The sequence below is a fragment of the Colletotrichum acutatum genome (genome assembly GCF_030867785.1).
Source record: "Colletotrichum acutatum strain CBS 112980 chromosome Unknown BDZ83scaffold_20, whole genome shotgun sequence".
In the NCBI taxonomy this organism is placed as follows: Eukaryota; Fungi; Ascomycota; class Sordariomycetes; order Glomerellales; family Glomerellaceae; genus Colletotrichum; species Colletotrichum acutatum.
In genome coordinates, this window is record NW_026849014.1 from 67,221 (window position 1) to 83,807 (window position 16,587).

At 53.9% G+C, this 16,587-nt stretch overlaps 4 protein-coding genes across 4 annotated transcripts; all 4 read right to left on the bottom strand.

Annotated features, from left to right (window-relative positions):
• Positions 1-44: 44 nt before the first annotated feature.
• BDZ83DRAFT_168945 (uncharacterized protein) lies at positions 45-980 on the bottom strand. The gene is made up of 2 exons (XM_060501450.1): positions 851-980; positions 45-782 (listed from the first exon to the last, which is right to left on the bottom strand). Exon 2 carries the CDS (start codon positions 753-755, stop codon positions 63-65), a length of 693 nt encoding a protein of 230 aa, XP_060368004.1. The 5' UTR covers positions 756-782; positions 851-980; the 3' UTR covers positions 45-62.
• A 770-nt stretch (positions 981-1,750) lies between these two features.
• On the bottom strand, positions 1,751-2,922 carry BDZ83DRAFT_610746 (uncharacterized protein). The gene is made up of 3 exons (XM_060507604.1): positions 2,385-2,922; positions 2,195-2,326; positions 1,751-2,120 (listed from the first exon to the last, which is right to left on the bottom strand). The coding sequence occupies exons 1-3, from the start codon at positions 2,433-2,435 to the stop codon at positions 1,833-1,835; spliced, it is 471 nt and encodes a 156-aa protein (XP_060368005.1). The 5' UTR covers positions 2,436-2,922; the 3' UTR covers positions 1,751-1,832.
• A 6,646-nt stretch (positions 2,923-9,568) lies between these two features.
• Positions 9,569-10,860, bottom strand: BDZ83DRAFT_610754 (uncharacterized protein). The gene has a single exon (XM_060507605.1). The coding sequence runs from the start codon at positions 10,494-10,496 to the stop codon at positions 9,927-9,929; it is 570 nt and encodes a 189-aa protein (XP_060368006.1). The 5' UTR covers positions 10,497-10,860; the 3' UTR covers positions 9,569-9,926.
• A 1,023-nt stretch (positions 10,861-11,883) lies between these two features.
• BDZ83DRAFT_168954 (sodium/hydrogen exchanger 3) lies at positions 11,884-14,585 on the bottom strand. The gene is made up of 5 exons (XM_060501451.1): positions 14,386-14,585; positions 14,287-14,316; positions 14,072-14,218; positions 13,356-14,015; positions 11,884-13,299 (listed from the first exon to the last, which is right to left on the bottom strand). Exons 1-5 carry the CDS (start codon positions 14,429-14,431, stop codon positions 12,164-12,166), a joined length of 2,019 nt encoding a protein of 672 aa, XP_060368007.1. The 5' UTR covers positions 14,432-14,585; the 3' UTR covers positions 11,884-12,163.
• Positions 14,586-16,587: the final 2,002 nt, after the last annotated feature.

The window sequence follows — 16,587 nt, forward strand, 5'->3', positions numbered from 1 at the left end:
AATGTCTCGTGTACCCGAGGAGTTTAGAACGTGTAAAGTTCATCGCTGTTGACTTCTTGCCTTCAGTTAGAACTCTTGCACGTCTTCGTCACCATAGTTGTCGGCACGGTAGTGTCGTTGTCAACAGCTGTAGGGGGCGCCTGACAGGCACCGAGAGAGGTACGTGTCATGCCAGGAATGGGGCCTAGAGAAGGGTCGTAGCCAGTGACTCCAGCCCAGTACATACAATACTGGATTCTGCTGTCGCAGTACTTGTATTTGCAGTCGACCGAGGGCGCGGGCGCCGAGGTGATGAGCATTTCATTGCCAGCATCGCGCTTTGGGTTTCCAGCCTGGGTAGGAACGATGCTGCACTTGCCGATGGAGGTAACAGTCTCGCCCGGAATCGGGCCTTCAGTAGGATCCCATCCAGTGATATCAGCCCAATAGGCACAAAGAGAGGTGCTATCCTGACACCATTCGTGGTTGCAATTAATGGTGGTAGTTGGGATCGCCGAAATCGCGGAGATGGAGTCTGCTCTGATGTTGGCCTTGATGGGGGAGATGACGAGGGTACCTTGGGGCAACAAGGATCTCGAATGAGTGGCCCTGGAGGCGGTCCCAGTGAGAGTTATGAAGTCGGTCTGGGGTGTGGCAATAGACTTAGTAGAAGTAGCGTGACTGGCAACGTAGTTGTCGTGAATGCCAGCTACAAGACCGGCGCCGGCCAGCAAGAGCACCACAGAAACGGTGAGGAAGATGACAAAGTCACGCATTATGAATAGTGAAGGGGCTGGTTTGAACTTGGTGAAGAGATACTTGGTCAGCATTGAGTCTAGAGCTGCCTTTTGTACGTTTACCAGAGACTTACCGATAAGGATCGAAGTGAAGAGAATGACAGTTATGCTCGTCTGTCTAAGCTGAGACTGGATCTATGATGAAGTGATGCCCGAAAAGAGTGAGGTTGAGATATCGCGAGTTGACTGCCGCAGAATGTTTGGAAAAGAGAGTGGTGATGGTGGTGGTGTGTGAGACAGGGTTCAAGAGACAAAGTCAGCGCAGTTTAAAGTCTTTAATCTCTTGCTGTCTACTTTTGAAGGAAAGAACACTGCAGATGTAAATGTCTGAAGTGGAAAGAAGCTGAATTAACAAGGCAGTTTCAGACTCTTGAACGAGCTTCGCAGTTGCCTGGCTCTTCTTTCTTGGACATACTATTTTCCCATGGAAGGAGCATCCACCTTATGTAAAACAGAAGGAGCCCATGCTGAGACTTGTTCGGCCGTGAGAGTATTATCTCACGAGACGGAAGGCTGTGGTACAGAATTGTGATACTTCCGCCACTGTTAAGACTAACATTTTGGAGGTCACAGAAGCTTAGTATTGAGATATTAGGGCTGACGATGAGGCTTTCCAGAATCGTTACACTATGGGATTGGTGTAAGGTGACCCCAACCCACGTTTCCTATTCATATTAATCTCGTACGAGCTTGAGTGAAATGACTCATCTTCCTTCCGAATGGACATTGTCACGATGTCGGTAACTCTTACAGGTGGCTTACTGCTGTCTCTAACCATGTACGACGATGGCGCTGGATCGTGTGTCCCGAAAGAAATTCGTTAAGTTGAAGAACAAGCTTTGTGCTCCTCGCCATAGGTCGTTTGCTTCCCGCTTTTCATCATGCAACATTGACACTGATCAACGACAGGCTCGTACAAGGAACATTTCATTGCACGTGAACATAAAAGTATCACACTGATGAAGCGGCTTGAATTGGTTCAAAAATAAGTTTGATTAGACGCGGCAAAGGCTGTACTATGTACCGCTGAGAGCTATTGTTATTGAAGAGCCGGGCTTATGAGGACGCCAACTGCGTAGCTGCCTTGGCATACAACGTAACGGTGATGGCGATGCTGGCAAGCCAGGCGAGGCTTCGCACGGGGCCGAAGCTACGGTTGTCCTGCAGGCGGACGTAGATGATGTTGTACAGGGCCCTGGAGCCGATGTAGCCCAGCGTCAAGACGTTGACGGTCTCGGCGTCCACTCCGGCGAAGTTGGCGGCGACGACGGCGGCTGAGTAGAAACCAAGCGTCTCAAAGGCGTTCTCCGATGCGGCTTTGGCGCGGAGAATGCGAGCCTTGGCCTAGAGATTTCGCAGCTTCGTGTGAGATCATGGGCTAAGATGCTTGGAAAGGAGGGTAAGGTTGTGTTTCTTACAATCTTGTCTAGCTTGTCATCGGCCACGACACTGGTTTGGAGCTTTCTCGGGTTGCAGAGGTCGTAGTGTGCTCCTGCTCCGGAGACGGCGTAAACATTGGGCAGCATCGCCATCATGAAGGCGGCCGGGATCTGGACGCGAGTTTTAGCCTAGTGGTCTAGCTACATTACTTGTCGATACGTCACTGACAGTGTAAAGGGAGAGGCCCTTCTGGGCGAGGTCCAGACCGAAAAAAGACATATTGGCGGTGGTGTTTGGATGTCACTTTGAGCGATGTTGGTTGAGTTGGTTCACACAAGGTTTACTTGGACGGTGAGAAGGCACGGAGGGTAGTTGTATGACTACACTAAGGTACGGAGTAGACCTTTCAAGATCGGAAGGACGGCGCGAGTTAGAGCCCGACGGGACACCTAAAGAGAGACACGAACTCGGGGAGGAGGGGGTTGCACCGAGGCAGTCCGGTCGCACGGGTTGCTCCGAGTTGGGAAACGAGTACGGCACGGTTAGCATGGGTCTAAAGGGACGGCAACCTGTGAGAGCTAGGCACAATAGTCTTCCCGCACTCGGTTGACAACAGACGGGGCCGCGGAAACGCTGCCTACAATGGGACCTGGTTTGGCCGAGTGGTGATGACAGAGTTACAGCAATAAATCGCAACGTCGAACGAGGAATGCAACCTTCGATTGGCCAGCTACAATTTTTCCCACTACCCCTGTTGAAAGGCAAGGGCGAACTCGTGGAGTGGGAATCGTGATGTCACCTGAATCGGCATTTCATAGGCACCGACCAATCCGATGCTGTTTTCTTGCATAACTTTGCAGGATTTAACGTTGTGTAAGAGACCAAAAAGCCGGGCCTGTCATTGGGCCGCTGGGGGACGGAATAGCATCAAGCAAACCACACACAAAACTTCCCGCTGCGTTTTCTTTTCTCCGGGCTGTGTGTTTGGCTGGTTTGGTGCGCCCACACATGTTTTGATCTCAGCCTCCATGTTCAACGTAGGAAAAAATAACATTCCCTTTGCTCATTATTATCAAACCTCTTTCTCTTCGATTTTTCTCTCTCTGGGTTGTTTCCGATACCTGCGGGGGAAGCTCAAACAAGCTACCGGCGCCCGTTTCGTTTCTCTTTTCAGAGTTCTCTTCTGAGAGAATGCGACGTCTTGGCAGACGCACAATCCTGGAAACTCAACCGCCCGGAACGGATCAACTACACCCTCTTCTCACATTCGAATCTTTGGCAGCCCATGAGATGAGCCTCTCACCCGGAATATTTGCCAGACTCACGGCAATCGCTTTTAATGAGAAGCCTCTCAAATAGCTTGATTGCCTGCTCATTTTTACACTTTCTCAGTACCACCAATTCAAACCAGCGCCCTATAACAGCACCGAACTCATAATAAGTCACTCATCGACGGGGAATATGAGTGAGAAGTCTTACTAGAGGAGTGCACGAGCGCGATAGTCAGAGCCAAGCAGTCCGATTGAGGGCAGGATGAGTATAAGCTGATTGTCTTATAAGGGGCACTTTGTGGCACATGAACGGCTAACAGATATGAAATTGTACGTTCCTGAATGAGAGAACCTTCTGTTCAAGTCACTAACTTTTCCTCTTCCAGCGCGGCAACTCGGAGGTATGCGACTGACTCGAAACTCACGAACCTTTTTGCAGAGCTTGCCCCGCGACTCCGCGACAAGACTATTGAATTCGGGTGTGCGCTGGGCTTCGGAGTTTTTGGGACGAGCACTCACAAAGCGCCCATGGGCCCCGAATCATGCTCCAGGTGTTATCCTGGTCCCCCAACTTCAAGATTGTCGGGCAATGGTCAACCAAAATTTGTATTGCTCGCTGACGTTCATCGAATCAAGTGATTCTGGACCTGGAAATTTCGTCTCATTGAGGGCCGGGTGCGATAGCGTTCATCTCTTTGGTCCTCGAGTGAGGGTGGAAGATGAGGATTGTCATCGTTTACACTGCGCCGGCGTCTTCTCGCGGCCTGTTGGTGCTGCGATCGACAGCGATGACGATCTTCCAAAGGCAGAAAAAACGAAATCTTCCACCACTACCTACGGATACCTAGCCCGACAGCTTCCAAGCAAAGAAAATCGCATTGCTGGAAGCGACCCTCGCAGGCAAGGGGCCTAGAGGCTGGAAACATCAAGAGTGGGCTCGTCATGCCTGCTACCAGGTAAGAGGCGATGGCAGAAGAGAGAAAAATAAAGCTCCAAGAGTCCAAGCCCGGGCATCCTGGGTTTCTGGGACTTTCAGTATCCAAGCAAACAGCAAGCGCAAGACGCTTGCGCCGGTGGAATGTGACTGCAGCAGGGATGCTGATGAGATTGGATGCCCGACGGGCCACACACAACGTGGGAGAATTTGGGTTGGTCTAGACGAAAACAGCATGGCGGCAACAATATGCACACACTCACTCACTGACTGATTCATCAGGCGGAATATGTCGCCAGCCAGCAGCGGCAGAGCAGACTTACTGTTAGCAGCACACTTTGGCCTGTTCAGCGATGTTCCATCTGGTTCTGAATTCAACTAGCGGCAATCCAAAGTGCATATTGCCAGGTATTGCAGCAAAATGGGCGGTAGCCTGGGGGAGTTTTTAAGACTCGAAGGTACTTATTACTTACACGCGCTTTATCACTTATGCAGCCACTTACCCTAGGTTCTATGAGAGTGAGAGAGACACCTGTCCCCACAATGAAAGACGACCTCATCTTTTGATGTACGTACGGGCAAAGGGCGGGCGCGGTGCACCCAGCGCTAGAAAAGAGAGAAAAAAAAAAAGGCACTGAACACTCCAGGTCGTCCCCAGGTCTCCAAGTCCCCCCCCCAAGAGACGGACCCGATGGACAGACACATCCATCAAACTGCTGCAAGGAAGCGTGCTGCGTAGCCTGCGTGCGCCGCAAAAAGTTGGAGGGTCCGGCCCAGGCGTCCCCATTGGAGAGACTATCTGGCATGAGAGATTACCGCACTGTACCATCTCCTTTTTGCCTCCCCCAGTCTTTCATCATCGCACCGCCCGTTCCCCTCGGCTTTCTGTTAAAGACGGATCCATGGCCTCCTCCCTGGCACAGTGTCCAGATTCTCCGATAACAAATAATTTTTCCCGGGGTGTCTATCAACCCCCCCAATCTAGCAACTGCCCATCAGCCTGTGACTTCTAGAATCACCACCCGTCCAGCGGCGCCCGTAGACCGACAATTTTCTGGTCGACCATCCACGACGAAGTTCAATCGCGATCAATTGCCACCACGCACCACCACCACTTTCATCACTTTTGATCGTCGATTTCATCTCCCCAACGCGAGGAAATCATTGTCGACATCCCGTTTTTGCCCAAAACGGATGTCGCGGCAGCTCATGACATGACTGAGGTCGGGCCTGCCGACCGCTCCAGGCTTTTGCGATCCAAACGCGATGAATTTAGGTCAGTTGCTGCATCGCTGGATAGAGCTCAATCGTGCGATTCCAACGATATAGTTTTCGGCGTGTTGACATTTTTTAGTTCAATTGTAACGTCGAGGAAGCGGAAGCTCCGTCAGCTCTTCGCTGTCGCGACCGAGGGCGATGCACTTCCCACAAACGACTTCGCGAATCCCGACGCGCCGCCAGCCACCGCAGCCGAAATCCAGTTCCTGCAAGGGTGCGATATCTCACAGTATGTTGTCCTGTTCTTTTCGCGCTTTTTTGAATATTTTTGGTCGCGTATGGCTCTAGTTGTTGCTGCTCGCCGCTTACACGACTTACAGAGGACGAAAGCTAAATGAAGCGAATCTTCCTGCTCGACCTCAACTGCGCTACGATGTCCTAAGACAGTCCCTCGACAACTCTGGTCTCTTTGCACCTGAGCCGGCGCCTGCTCCTCCCGTAAAGCAAGACGCTTCCCTCCCCGAACCACAAACGAAGAGCGTTCCTGCGCCGTCGCCAAAGCCGGCTGCAGCTACATCTAGCGATCCGAATGGCGCTACACCTTCGCCTCGAACACCTGCGACCTTCACCCTTCCGCCCTCACTTCCACCAAAGCCCCCGACGCCTGTGCCTGCTGTGGCGACGCCGAATCGACCTGATGCTTCCAAGCCGCCCACGTTAGCTGCCTCAGGTCCACCGCCACCATCACCTGTAGTCGTTCCCACGAAGAATCCTTTGCACGCATCGCGACAAGATGCTACCGAGACCACAGGTGCTGCAGCTGTCGAAAAGCCCGCCCCAACGCCCTTGCGAGAAAACCCGAATGGCATCTCGAAGAAAGTCGAGCTACGAAAGGGCGATGCGCCAAATGCTGCGCCCACTCAATCCGTTGCAAAGCCACCCGTCGCCCAGCTTCCTGCTCGTCCAGACTTGAAGAAGGCCGAGGATACGGCCCCTGCGGCTTCCAAACCCCCATCCGATTCAGCAAAGGTAACCGACGGAGCTTCATCACCAGGCTCAACGACGCAGACGGCCGCGACTCCCGCTGTGCATGACGTCTCGACTGATACGAGCCCCGAAAATGAAGGTCCTCAGTATGTGGAACGGCAGGCGACAACTAATGAGCGAGCGGCGGCAGATAGGGCAGAGGAGGCCAAGGGAACTGAAAGCGGTGCTCCCCCTGATGAGGATTCGCTCAACGGCAGAATACCAGATGGGCCCGAAGCGCAGCTCTTACAGGAGTCCATGGCGATGAGCTCTAACCCAACGCCGCCTACGGTTGAAACTCCCGCGAAGAAAGCGTCGCCTCCCACGACACCTGTGGTACCCGCCCCGCCTCCGGTTGAACAGAAAACTGCAGAGTCCACCACAGCAAAGGTCACTACACCGAGCGCGGCACAGAATGCTGTTTCCACCGCCGAGCCGCCTACGGACCAATCGACCAAGGAAATTCCGGACAGCCAAGAGTCTCAGGCTCCTGAAAAGATGGATGTGGATCAACCGGCCGTGGACCAGTCTGGAGGAAAACCTTCCGTCGAGGTACAAGAGGCACCTGTTGGGCCCAGTCAAACGGAGGCGCAGACTTCTCAAGCTTCGAACCAAGCTCCACAGACGCCGCAGGATCCAGAGCGAGCGGTTACCCGAACAGCTTCTGGCACAATAAGACAGAAGTCGGTGGCCGAAATATTAGGACAAACAAGCCCAGAGACTCAAGTGACTATCAAAATGCCGGCAAATCAACTCACACCTCTCACCTCCACGCCCCAGTCTCCGCCCTCGAGGCCAAAGACATTTGCCAATAAGAAGAAAGACAAGGAAAAGGCCAGAAACAAGCCATCAGAAGTCGTATTTGGCAAGCAGACCAAACGATCAGCAGACAAGTCCTTGGTGTCTAGCCAGCAGAAGCAAAGCTTTCTGCCGACAGACGACTACTTTACACCACTCTTTGTGCAAGGTTTTACCCAAACATCAAAGTGGATGAAGCCGATAGAGGTGATCCTTAACCAGTCTCACAAAACCGTTTCTACTCCGGATGCCTACGTCGCCATCCAAGACAATCAGGCATGTCGAGTGCTTCGTCGTGTGTATCATCTGCAACAGCACGACAAATGGTCATTGCGACAGCCAAAGAGGTGCCCGGAACCTATTCGCCCGGAATCTCATTTGGATGTGCTGCTTCAGGAGATGAAGTGGATGAGGACGGACTTCCGGGAAGAAAAGAAATGGAAACTTGCGGCCGCTCGGAATCTTGCGCACGCCTGTGCTGAATGGGTTGCTTCAAGTGAGGAAGAACGCAAGGAGCTCCAAGTTCCCGCGTACATCCCGCCCAAGGAGCAGCCAGTCGAGCTTGAGACCGAAGGCGATGCCTCCATGGCCGATATTTCGTTGGATGTGATCGATGCACACGCAACTCCCGAGCTGGTACATTCCGGCGACCTGGATTCACCCGAACACGTCGATGAGTTACGAGAGGAGGTTCTCGAGACTGTAGCCCCGTCTGCAATCTTTGCTCTCGAAGATGACGACGTTGTTTTCGAGCTTCGGAGTTCACCGACCGCGGACCAGCTGCTTCAGGAGCTTCCGATGTACGGAACACCACTTAAGATCCCGGCATTCGATTTCACTGTTCCCGAATTCGACCCCGATGCGCACTGGCGTCGCCCTGCTCTTCCTCTGAGCAAGTACGTGGAAGGCGAGATGAAGCTTTCTTCGGATGGACCACCGAGAAAGAGGAGCCGATACCAGTACGAAGAGGAAGAGGATGATGACGATGAGAAGGTCGTTTTCGGATCTCAGCCCGCAAAGAGGATGAAGCTGCCACCGCAGAATGCTGATGTGGCCCTGTTCAACCCCGAAATGAAGCCGATCAGAGACCGTCTTCACGCCGGCCATCAGTTCCGCCCTCCGGCGGAATACCAGATGCCCATGCAAAGCTTCTATGAATGCCGAAGCCCCTCACAGTGGACTTTGGCAGAGGATGACGAGCTGCGGAGCCTGGTTCGCGAGTACTCATACAACTGGTCACTCATTTCCAGCCTTCTCACGCCTAGATCCGTGTTTACATCCGGGGCTGAGCGAAGAACGCCTTGGGAGTGCTTCGAACGTTGGATCAACCTGGAAGGCCTTCCGACGGATATGCAGAAAACGCAGTACTTTAAGGCATATCAGAACAGGATTGATGCTGCCAACCGTGTCATCGTGCAGCAAAACCAGATCGCGCAGCAACAAGCTGCCGGCCAGGCGGCGCCGACTACGCCGGTCGCACGACGCAGGCCCTCAACGCCGCTCAGGGTTGAGCGACGACGCAATCAGAAGCATCTTACGCTGATCGATGCTATGAGGAAGCTGGCCAAGAAGCGCGAGACTGCAGCCCAGAAGCAGCAACATGCCACCCAGATGGCAGCCATGCGAAAGGCTAACGAGGCCGCGCAACCCAGAGGACCTACCAAGACACCTAGGGATTACAGCTTGATGAGGTGGGAGCGCGACCAGCAACTTGCCGAGAAGGTGGCTCAGTTCCATCAGCGCCAGGAGGCCCAGAGACGCATCACCATGCAACAGCGAGGCCAGGTTGCTGCCCAGATCGCTACGACGCCCGCCGCAGGCCAAGTACCGGCAGGCGTTGCGGCTCAAGTCAACGGCAACATGGCCCGTCCCAATATGCCTAATCAGCTCGCTGTCCCGGGTCAAGCAGGCCGAGGCCGTATGCCTATGCAAGCTCCGACCGCCAATATGGGTGCAGTTCCTGCCCAGATGAGTGGCCTTGTGCCTCCCATGCCAATGAACGGGGCGCAAACGGCTCAGATGCAGGCGGCGCTGCAAGCTCAGCACAGGATGCCGATGCCTAACCCTCAGCCTGATGTCAACCTCATGATGCAGGCACGGCGTATCTCAGAGCAGCAGCGACAGGCTGTTCAACTGCAGCAGGCCCAACAACAAGTCCAGCAACAGGTTCATCAACAGCAGCCGCAGCCGCAACACCAGCAGGCCCAACAGCAGCAACAGCAGCAACAGCAACCGTCCCAGCAGCAGCAGCAGCAACAACAACAGCAAATGCACCAGGGAACACCGACATCTCATGCGTCTCAGTCTCACTCTCCGCCAAACATGCGGCCGGCGTCAGTTAATGGCGTCCATGGCGCTAACGGTGTGAATGGTGTTAACGGCGTCAATGGTGTGAACCAGCAGAGCTTCATTGCCAATGCTCAGGCTAATGCCCAAGCCATGATGGCATTCAACGCTGCTAATGGTGGCGGTGTGGCTACGTCTCCTGCCGGTGGTCTCCATATGCCTAACGGCGCTTCAGGCTCACCTCGCCCCCTCACACAAGTGCCGCCTGGCATTCAGCAACAGCTTAGCAACCTGGAAAACCAATATCGGCTCAAGAACCCGACCTGGACACCTGAGCTCGTGCGCCAACATGCCACAGAGCATCTTACTCGCCTGATGATTCATCAAAGGACGACCATGTCGCAAAATGCCATGAATGCGGCTGCTGGCGGTGGAGGCGCCTCGTCTCCGGGTATTGCCAACGGCATCGCTGCCACGACCAGCCCGCATCAGTATGCTGCTCTTCTTAGACAGCAGCAGCAACAGCAACAAGCGGCAGCAGCGGCACAGAATGGTCAGGCTCAGAATGGGCAACACCAACAAGCTCACCAACAGCACCATGGCCAGCAACAGGCACAGCAACATCAGCAGCAGAATGGTCAACAGCAACATGTGCAGCCTCAACACACCCAACACCAGCAGCATCAAGCACGGCCTCAGTCCGCACAGCCTCAGCAGATGCCAAAGCAGGCACACACGACTCAGCAGGCACAACAGGCGCAGCAAATCCAACGGCCCCAGTCTGCTCAGTCGGCCCAGGCTCTCCATGCCGCGCAGTTGCTCCAGGCTCAGAAGCTCCAGCAGGCCCAGCAGGCTCAAAAGGCTCAACAGGCTCAACTCGCCCAGCAAGCTCAGAAGCAACAGCAGCCTCAGCAACAGGCCCGACAGTCGCCACAGGTTCAACAGGCCCAGAAGGTGCAGCAATCGCCGCAAGTTCAGCAGGCTCAAAGAGCGCAGCAGTCGCCGCAGGTTCAGCAGGCTCAAAGGGTGCAACAATCACCCCAGGTTCAGCAGGCACCAAAGCCACAGCCGTCACCTCAGGTTCAGCAGGTTCAGCAGGCACAGAAATCACCGCAGGTTACCCAGCCGGCCCAGCCCTCCCAGCCGGCCCAGCCCTCCCAGCCGGCTCAGCAGGCTCAACAGCAGGCGCAGCAGAAGGCTCATCAGCAAATTCAGCAACAAGCCCAGCAGCAGGTCCAGCAGACCCAACAACAGCAGACCCAACAGGCTCAGCAAGTTCAACAGCAACAGGCCCAGCAAGCCCAGCAAGCTCAGCAACAGCGCCAAGCTAGTGGAAGCGCTACTCCATCTGCCACGCCCACGCCCGCGCCATGAATGGGAAACACGAGGGCACGTTCACGGTTTCATGAACGACATCAACATCACTACTATGCGAACAATGACATGAAGGTCTATGGAGAGTAGGAATACCAAACGCCAAGGACGTGGCGGGAGGACGGGCATCATATGACCATGCCAAAAGAGGCGTCGCGGAGGTCGCGGATGAATTCGCCCGCGGGAGAAGAAGGGCACACACATCCTGCGTAGTCGTCGCACCGCTCGCTAGCCCCCTTAGTTTCTTTGGGAACTGTGGGTTCGTGTTTATCTCTTTCTTACCTGTTTCTCGCTATGAGTAGACGACGGCGTTACTGAATAGACGAGAGTTGGGGGAAACACGAGGGGGCCAAAGCGAGCGGTATTTGCGAGCAGACGAAAAAAAAAAACACCATGTACATAGAAAGAGAATACCCCCACAATTGTGAGAGATTCTCGGCTTGGTTTTCTTCCTCCCCACTTACCCAAAGACGAGAACGAAGACAACTTGGTACCGAACTAGGTTGTATATAACCACTTTGTAATGCGAAGACGAGAAAAGAGAGGTGGCGGCGGCGGCAGCCAAGGGGATGTGACGAGGACTCTCTACCTTGCTTTTTCTAGAGATGGGGGAAAAGGGAGCATTCGGCTGCCGACGAAAAGGCAAAGATGCAAATGAAAGAATCAAGAAAGTTAACAAAGATACCTCCACTTCATAATCCTGTCCTGATCTTGCGGACTGAGACCATTGCGAATACACAAACTGACTGACTATATCCTCACACGACTAAGTACTACAGACATGGTCTGCACGTCTTCAACATCACTCATCAAGATACACAACTGGTTTCATCAATATTTTGCCAGTTGAAATTCTCATGGCCGCAAGCTACCTGCGGCCAAGCTCTATAAGATATGCGCCCAAAACGCCCGTTTGAATGCAGCTTGACACTTCCTGGCATCGCCTCGGAGTGCGTGCGTGCGATACATGACCACGTCTCTAAAAGCAACATGGAACAAACCCAGCAAGCCCGCCCTTCCCTTCCCTTGATGACATATACAGAGAAGAAAAATGACCCTGGAAACGAAACCTACAAGCCAGTAATCGACAAGCCACTAGCCTAGACTGCACCCGGGCCGGAGCCAGAGCCATTGCCGCGAGTGTTGCCGTCGAGCAGCAACGTAGGCTTGATGTAATCCTCGTCCAGCTGCCTAAACAGACCCGCCGCGTCCTCGGCTCCGTGACTGAAGAGCTGTCTGATGGCAGTAGTCGCTGAGACGTGGTGAGGCGCGACCGAAGCTCCGGCGGCAGGCTCGGTCTGCGCGAGTAGGCCACCGGCGGAAGATCCGGTCGCCTGCGAGGCTCCGGGGGTGACCATCGGGCTTGTGCGGCGCGGGTCCCGACGGGCTGGAGGCGGGAGGTCCGACGTGTCGATATCGCTTCCCAGGTCCGAGTCCGTCGTGTTGCCACTCCGTCCCAGCAGATCAGACCTCTCGATCTCAGAATTCTTGCGACTGAGACTCGATTGTCTCTTGATCGGGTTCGGCGAGTGCGAGCCCGAGACATAACTGCTACGTTCGGATCCCACCGTTGGCCGAGCGCCGTTGCGCGAGGATATATTGTCCAGCGACAGGCTGCCGTTCCTCCTAGGATTATATCCGATGCCTGTGCTGTTGCGCTTGACGTATTGCCCGCCGTTAAACGACTCAATGTCGAATTCGTCGTCGCTGTCAATCTCATCGACGACGCCAGTGCGGATTCCTTGTATCTCCAGCATACGTGCCGTCGTGCCACCAAAGATGATGACCGTTAGCACAACAACCACTAGGACGGTGGCTTTGAGCGCGTAGGAGTTTTCCCCAGTAAGCAGCGCAGCAAGAGCGACACCGACGGCTCCACGCAAACCAGCCCAGAAAAGCATCGCCTGATAGTTGTAGGGCAACTCATCGCTCACCTCTCCTCCGCCCCTCCGGCGAGCCCTGTAACGAATGACCCAGTTGATGAGGCGAGATAAAGGGAACACTGCCACCCAACGAGCAGCGCAAACAGCGCAAACGGTAATGATGATCAGCAGGGGTCGGAACTGCAGCGCATTATCCGTGAACAGCGCTAGACCAAGGTAAATGAAGATAAAGTTCTCTGACAACTGCGCAAGGATCTGGAAGATGAACTTGGTCGTGAGCTGGGTCCGACGAGACATGTTGAAATAAGCGTAATGTTTCAGCGTTATACCGCAGAATAGCAATGATACAATGCCTTGTATATTGTTAGCGATGTGCTGATTCAAGGCAGGGAACTATTGAGGATCTTACCAGACATGTGGATGCCATGCGAGAAGAAGTAGGTAGCATACGCAATCAACACAACCAGACAACTCTCGTTCTTGGGGTATCGTCGAATGTAGGTGAGTTTCAAAAGCAATGCCGTCATGACTCCAACAAGCACACCAATCAACAAACTTCCGAAGAAGACGATCAAGAAGATGCCAATACCCTCAAAGAAGCTCAAGACACCGAGCTTAGAGGCATCGCCTTTCTTATACTTTTGCGCCGTCTCGAAAATGACAATCGCAATGGCGTCGTTGAGGATCGATTCGCCAAAGATGATGGTATACAATTTGGGGTCCACCTTGTACGAGTTGAAGATGGCCAAGATAGTGACGGGATCGGTGGCCGACAGGGTCGCGCCCACAGAGATGGCATCGACAAACGACATGCTGATGGACTCGACTCCGGTCAACGCATAGAGCCATAAGATGAGACCGATGACGACAGCTGAAAGGAAGGTTCCGGCAAAAGCGAACGTCAGGATAGTGCCCATATTCCTAAAGAAATTGGCCTGGTGTAACTCGTAGCCGGAGGCAAGGATGATTGGTGGTAGTAGTAGGTTGAAGAAGATTTGGTAGTCGAAGCTAATGAGGTTTCGGATCGAATCGCCAGAGGTCACGAGCAAGAGCAGCCCGACAGTCATTCCTACAGCATGTGTTAGAGACCATCGTGTGCTTTGGTCATAGGCGACGGAGACGAACCTGCAAAGATGGAGATAACCGTCTCGTGGACGGCCTCGATCTTGCGCTCTTGGAGGAAGTAGCTCGTCAAGAAGGCTGTAATGAGTAGCATGATGGAAATGAACAGCGCCCATGCGGCGAAGATCTCCTTCTGTGAGCCATCGGAGCCTAGATTCTGCGGTCAGTCGCAATGGTCGGCAGCGCAAAGACTGAAGGTGATCTGGTTGATAGCTTACCTTCAGGGTCGCCCTCTTCGGCGGCACGTTCTGGCAAAACAAAGTCAGCTTACGCAGCCTCGTCGCCTGCGAGAGGTGTAGTGTAAATATGTAACATACGGACAAGGCGCAAGGCCGTTCCCGCAATATCCGTCGCGGATATCATATCGTTAGTGGTTTCGCGACGATGTCGTTGTTTATGGGTTGGTGACGGAGTAAGATCCAGAGTCGAGAGGAAAGCTGGGCGACCGGCGGCTCGCGGGTGAGCTCCGAGATGGGCGGATGGCGATCATCAACAGGGCAGCTCGTCGTCGTACGCCGCAGGATTATGAGCTGACGACGAGAGTATCTAGGTCGGTAGCTTCTTTCGAGATGTCGCCAAGTTTCAATGCCAATGCAGTCGAAGGACAGACAGACTTTAGCAAAAGGCCAGTTCTGATGTAAGGTTCGTAGAGGTGTCCACTAGAGGTACAGATGCAGCGCAGGTCGACAGGCAGGACGGGACGGGAGCCAGCCACTGGTCGGAGGCTGCAACAAATGCGCAATGGCAGGAAGTGGCTCTGGAGCGATGCGGTGATTGGATGGGTGCTGTTTGACGGGCGGTTTTGCTTGCGTAGCCTCGGCGGGGTGGTAGAGTTACAATGGAAAGCGGGCGCGTGTCACTAGCTGATGGCGGAAAACGCAGCGCCAAGCGCAGATCCTTAAGTACCGGGTACTGCGGGCCCAGACGATGTTAGCCTGTATTTGTACGGATAGTGTAAGGTAGGGTACAAGGTAAGGTATGGTAGCTCGGGCCCGAACCTGGTGAGACGGAGTTGTGGGACACGTCGAGGATTACCTAGGTAAGGCAGGTAGGTCACTTGGATTCCGATAAGACTGATAGTTGCGTTTGTGTCAAAATCTGGTTATTGTACTACCTCTTCTCTTTCATTGCATGATGAACCGCTGTGTTGCATGTTCTATCTTGATGCATAATGAACGTCGGCAGGAAGTAGTGCAGTCCACATCATGCAATGGAAGTGGCAGGAAGATTGGGTCGAGCTTGACCGCTGCCTGCAGGAAGCATGACTTCATTTGACACGGCACGTGCTTGGGAGGACCAGTTGAGGTCGACGATGAGGGGCCCCATCATGGGCTAGATTCTAGAACTCGGGCAAATACTGGGCCCAACGCAGCTGAGCACATCCATGGGCAGTAACTTGTAAGGTTAGGTAAGGTTCCATACCACCCACTGTGGCATTGCATTGCCTACCGACGCAGTGAGGTAAGCATCGTGGAATCTACCCTATTGTGTACGGAGTACGGGTTCTCCGCAAAGTAAGAGAGGCCCATTGTTTTCCCCAGCTTCCATGTCCGCGGGGGCCGTAAAAGAGATCCAGTGGAAACGGTTGTAGGGACCATCCAAGCTGAGGGTGTTGTGGATGTGGACTGCCGGTAAGACATCTGACACTTGAGGGTGCTGTGGCAGGACTTGTTGGGAAACCGGGGTAGCACTTGATCAAGATCCCTCGTGAGGGCTCATCAGCCGGATGGATGGCACCGTCAGCCGAAGACGGCTGTTCTACCACACGCAGAGACACGGGGTTGCGATCTGAGGGGGGGCCAGATGAGTGAGATAGATGGTGAGATGGTGAGATTGTGCCCTATCGTACCTTACTTTTGCCTGAAAATGGTGTATGCAGCGCGCACACGAGGCCTACATGTGTCTTTCCATGTTGTTGGAGGTATTGTCAGAGAGCAAGTACCGGTGGAGGGTCCTATGCACGCCCGTCAAGTCTGTTGCATTGTTTTTGGTGTTCTCTGTCATGGTCTATTCCCATTTTGATTATCCCCAACCACGAGGTGATGAAATAGCAACGTCGGTGTGCAGATTGTCTCCCTTGGGTTGCGCAGCAGAAGCAGTACGGAGTACCTAGGTAGTAGCAGCAATCCATGCAGTGCAAAGAATGGCGGGCGTTTCGTCTGGGGACAACTTAAGTTAGGTTGAGAAGTCGGGACTGGGCGATACCCCTAAAAAAGATAGGAGCAAACGTAGCGGCCCAGCATCTCAGGACTCAGTGGAGGTGAAGGAGCTACGGGCATGACGTACTGAATGCGGGGGCCACCCCGGGAACAGGCAAGGAAGTAAGGTCGACGGGTGTCGCTCTCTTTCACCGTCTCTGTGCGATGCCATCGCGACTTGGGACTTGTGCTGTCACCTCATGGGCAGTGTGTGTTAGACTCTCGGCCCCGCCATTTTCCTGTCTTTCTGTCTCCCGTCCCCTTCTCTTTCGCCCTTCCCTTTCCTGTTCCAAGCCATCTCCTCTTCTCCTCTCTTCCTCA

Excerpts from the sequence above, each read along its gene's own strand:
- BDZ83DRAFT_610746 (XM_060507604.1), bottom strand. The coding sequence starts at position 2,435 with ATGTCTTTTTTCGGTCTGGACCTCGCCCAGAAGGGCCTCTCCCTTTAC. Across the intron at positions 2,327-2,384 it reads AGGGCCTCTCCCTTTACACT|ATCCCGGCCGCCTTCATGAT; the intron begins GTCAGTGACGTA and ends ACTCGCGTCCAG. Across the intron at positions 2,121-2,194 it reads ATGACAAGCTAGACAAGATT|GCCAAGGCTCGCATTCTCCG; the intron begins GTAAGAAACACA and ends CGAAATCTCTAG.
- BDZ83DRAFT_610754 (XM_060507605.1), bottom strand. The coding sequence starts at position 10,496 with ATGGAGAGCCTGGGCCGACTGAGCAGACTGGGGCCGTTGGATTTGCTG.
- BDZ83DRAFT_168945 (XM_060501450.1), bottom strand. The coding sequence starts at position 755 with ATGCGTGACTTTGTCATCTTCCTCACCGTTTCTGTGGTGCTCTTGCTG.
- BDZ83DRAFT_168954 (XM_060501451.1), bottom strand. The coding sequence starts at position 14,431 with ATGATATCCGCGACGGATATTGCGGGAACGGCCTTGCGCCTTGTCC. Across the intron at positions 14,317-14,385 it reads AACGGCCTTGCGCCTTGTCC|AACGTGCCGCCGAAGAGGGC; the intron begins GTATGTTACATA and ends TTGTTTTGCCAG. Across the intron at positions 14,016-14,071 it reads GGTTATCTCCATCTTTGCAG|GAATGACTGTCGGGCTGCTC; the intron begins GTTCGTCTCCGT and ends CACATGCTGTAG.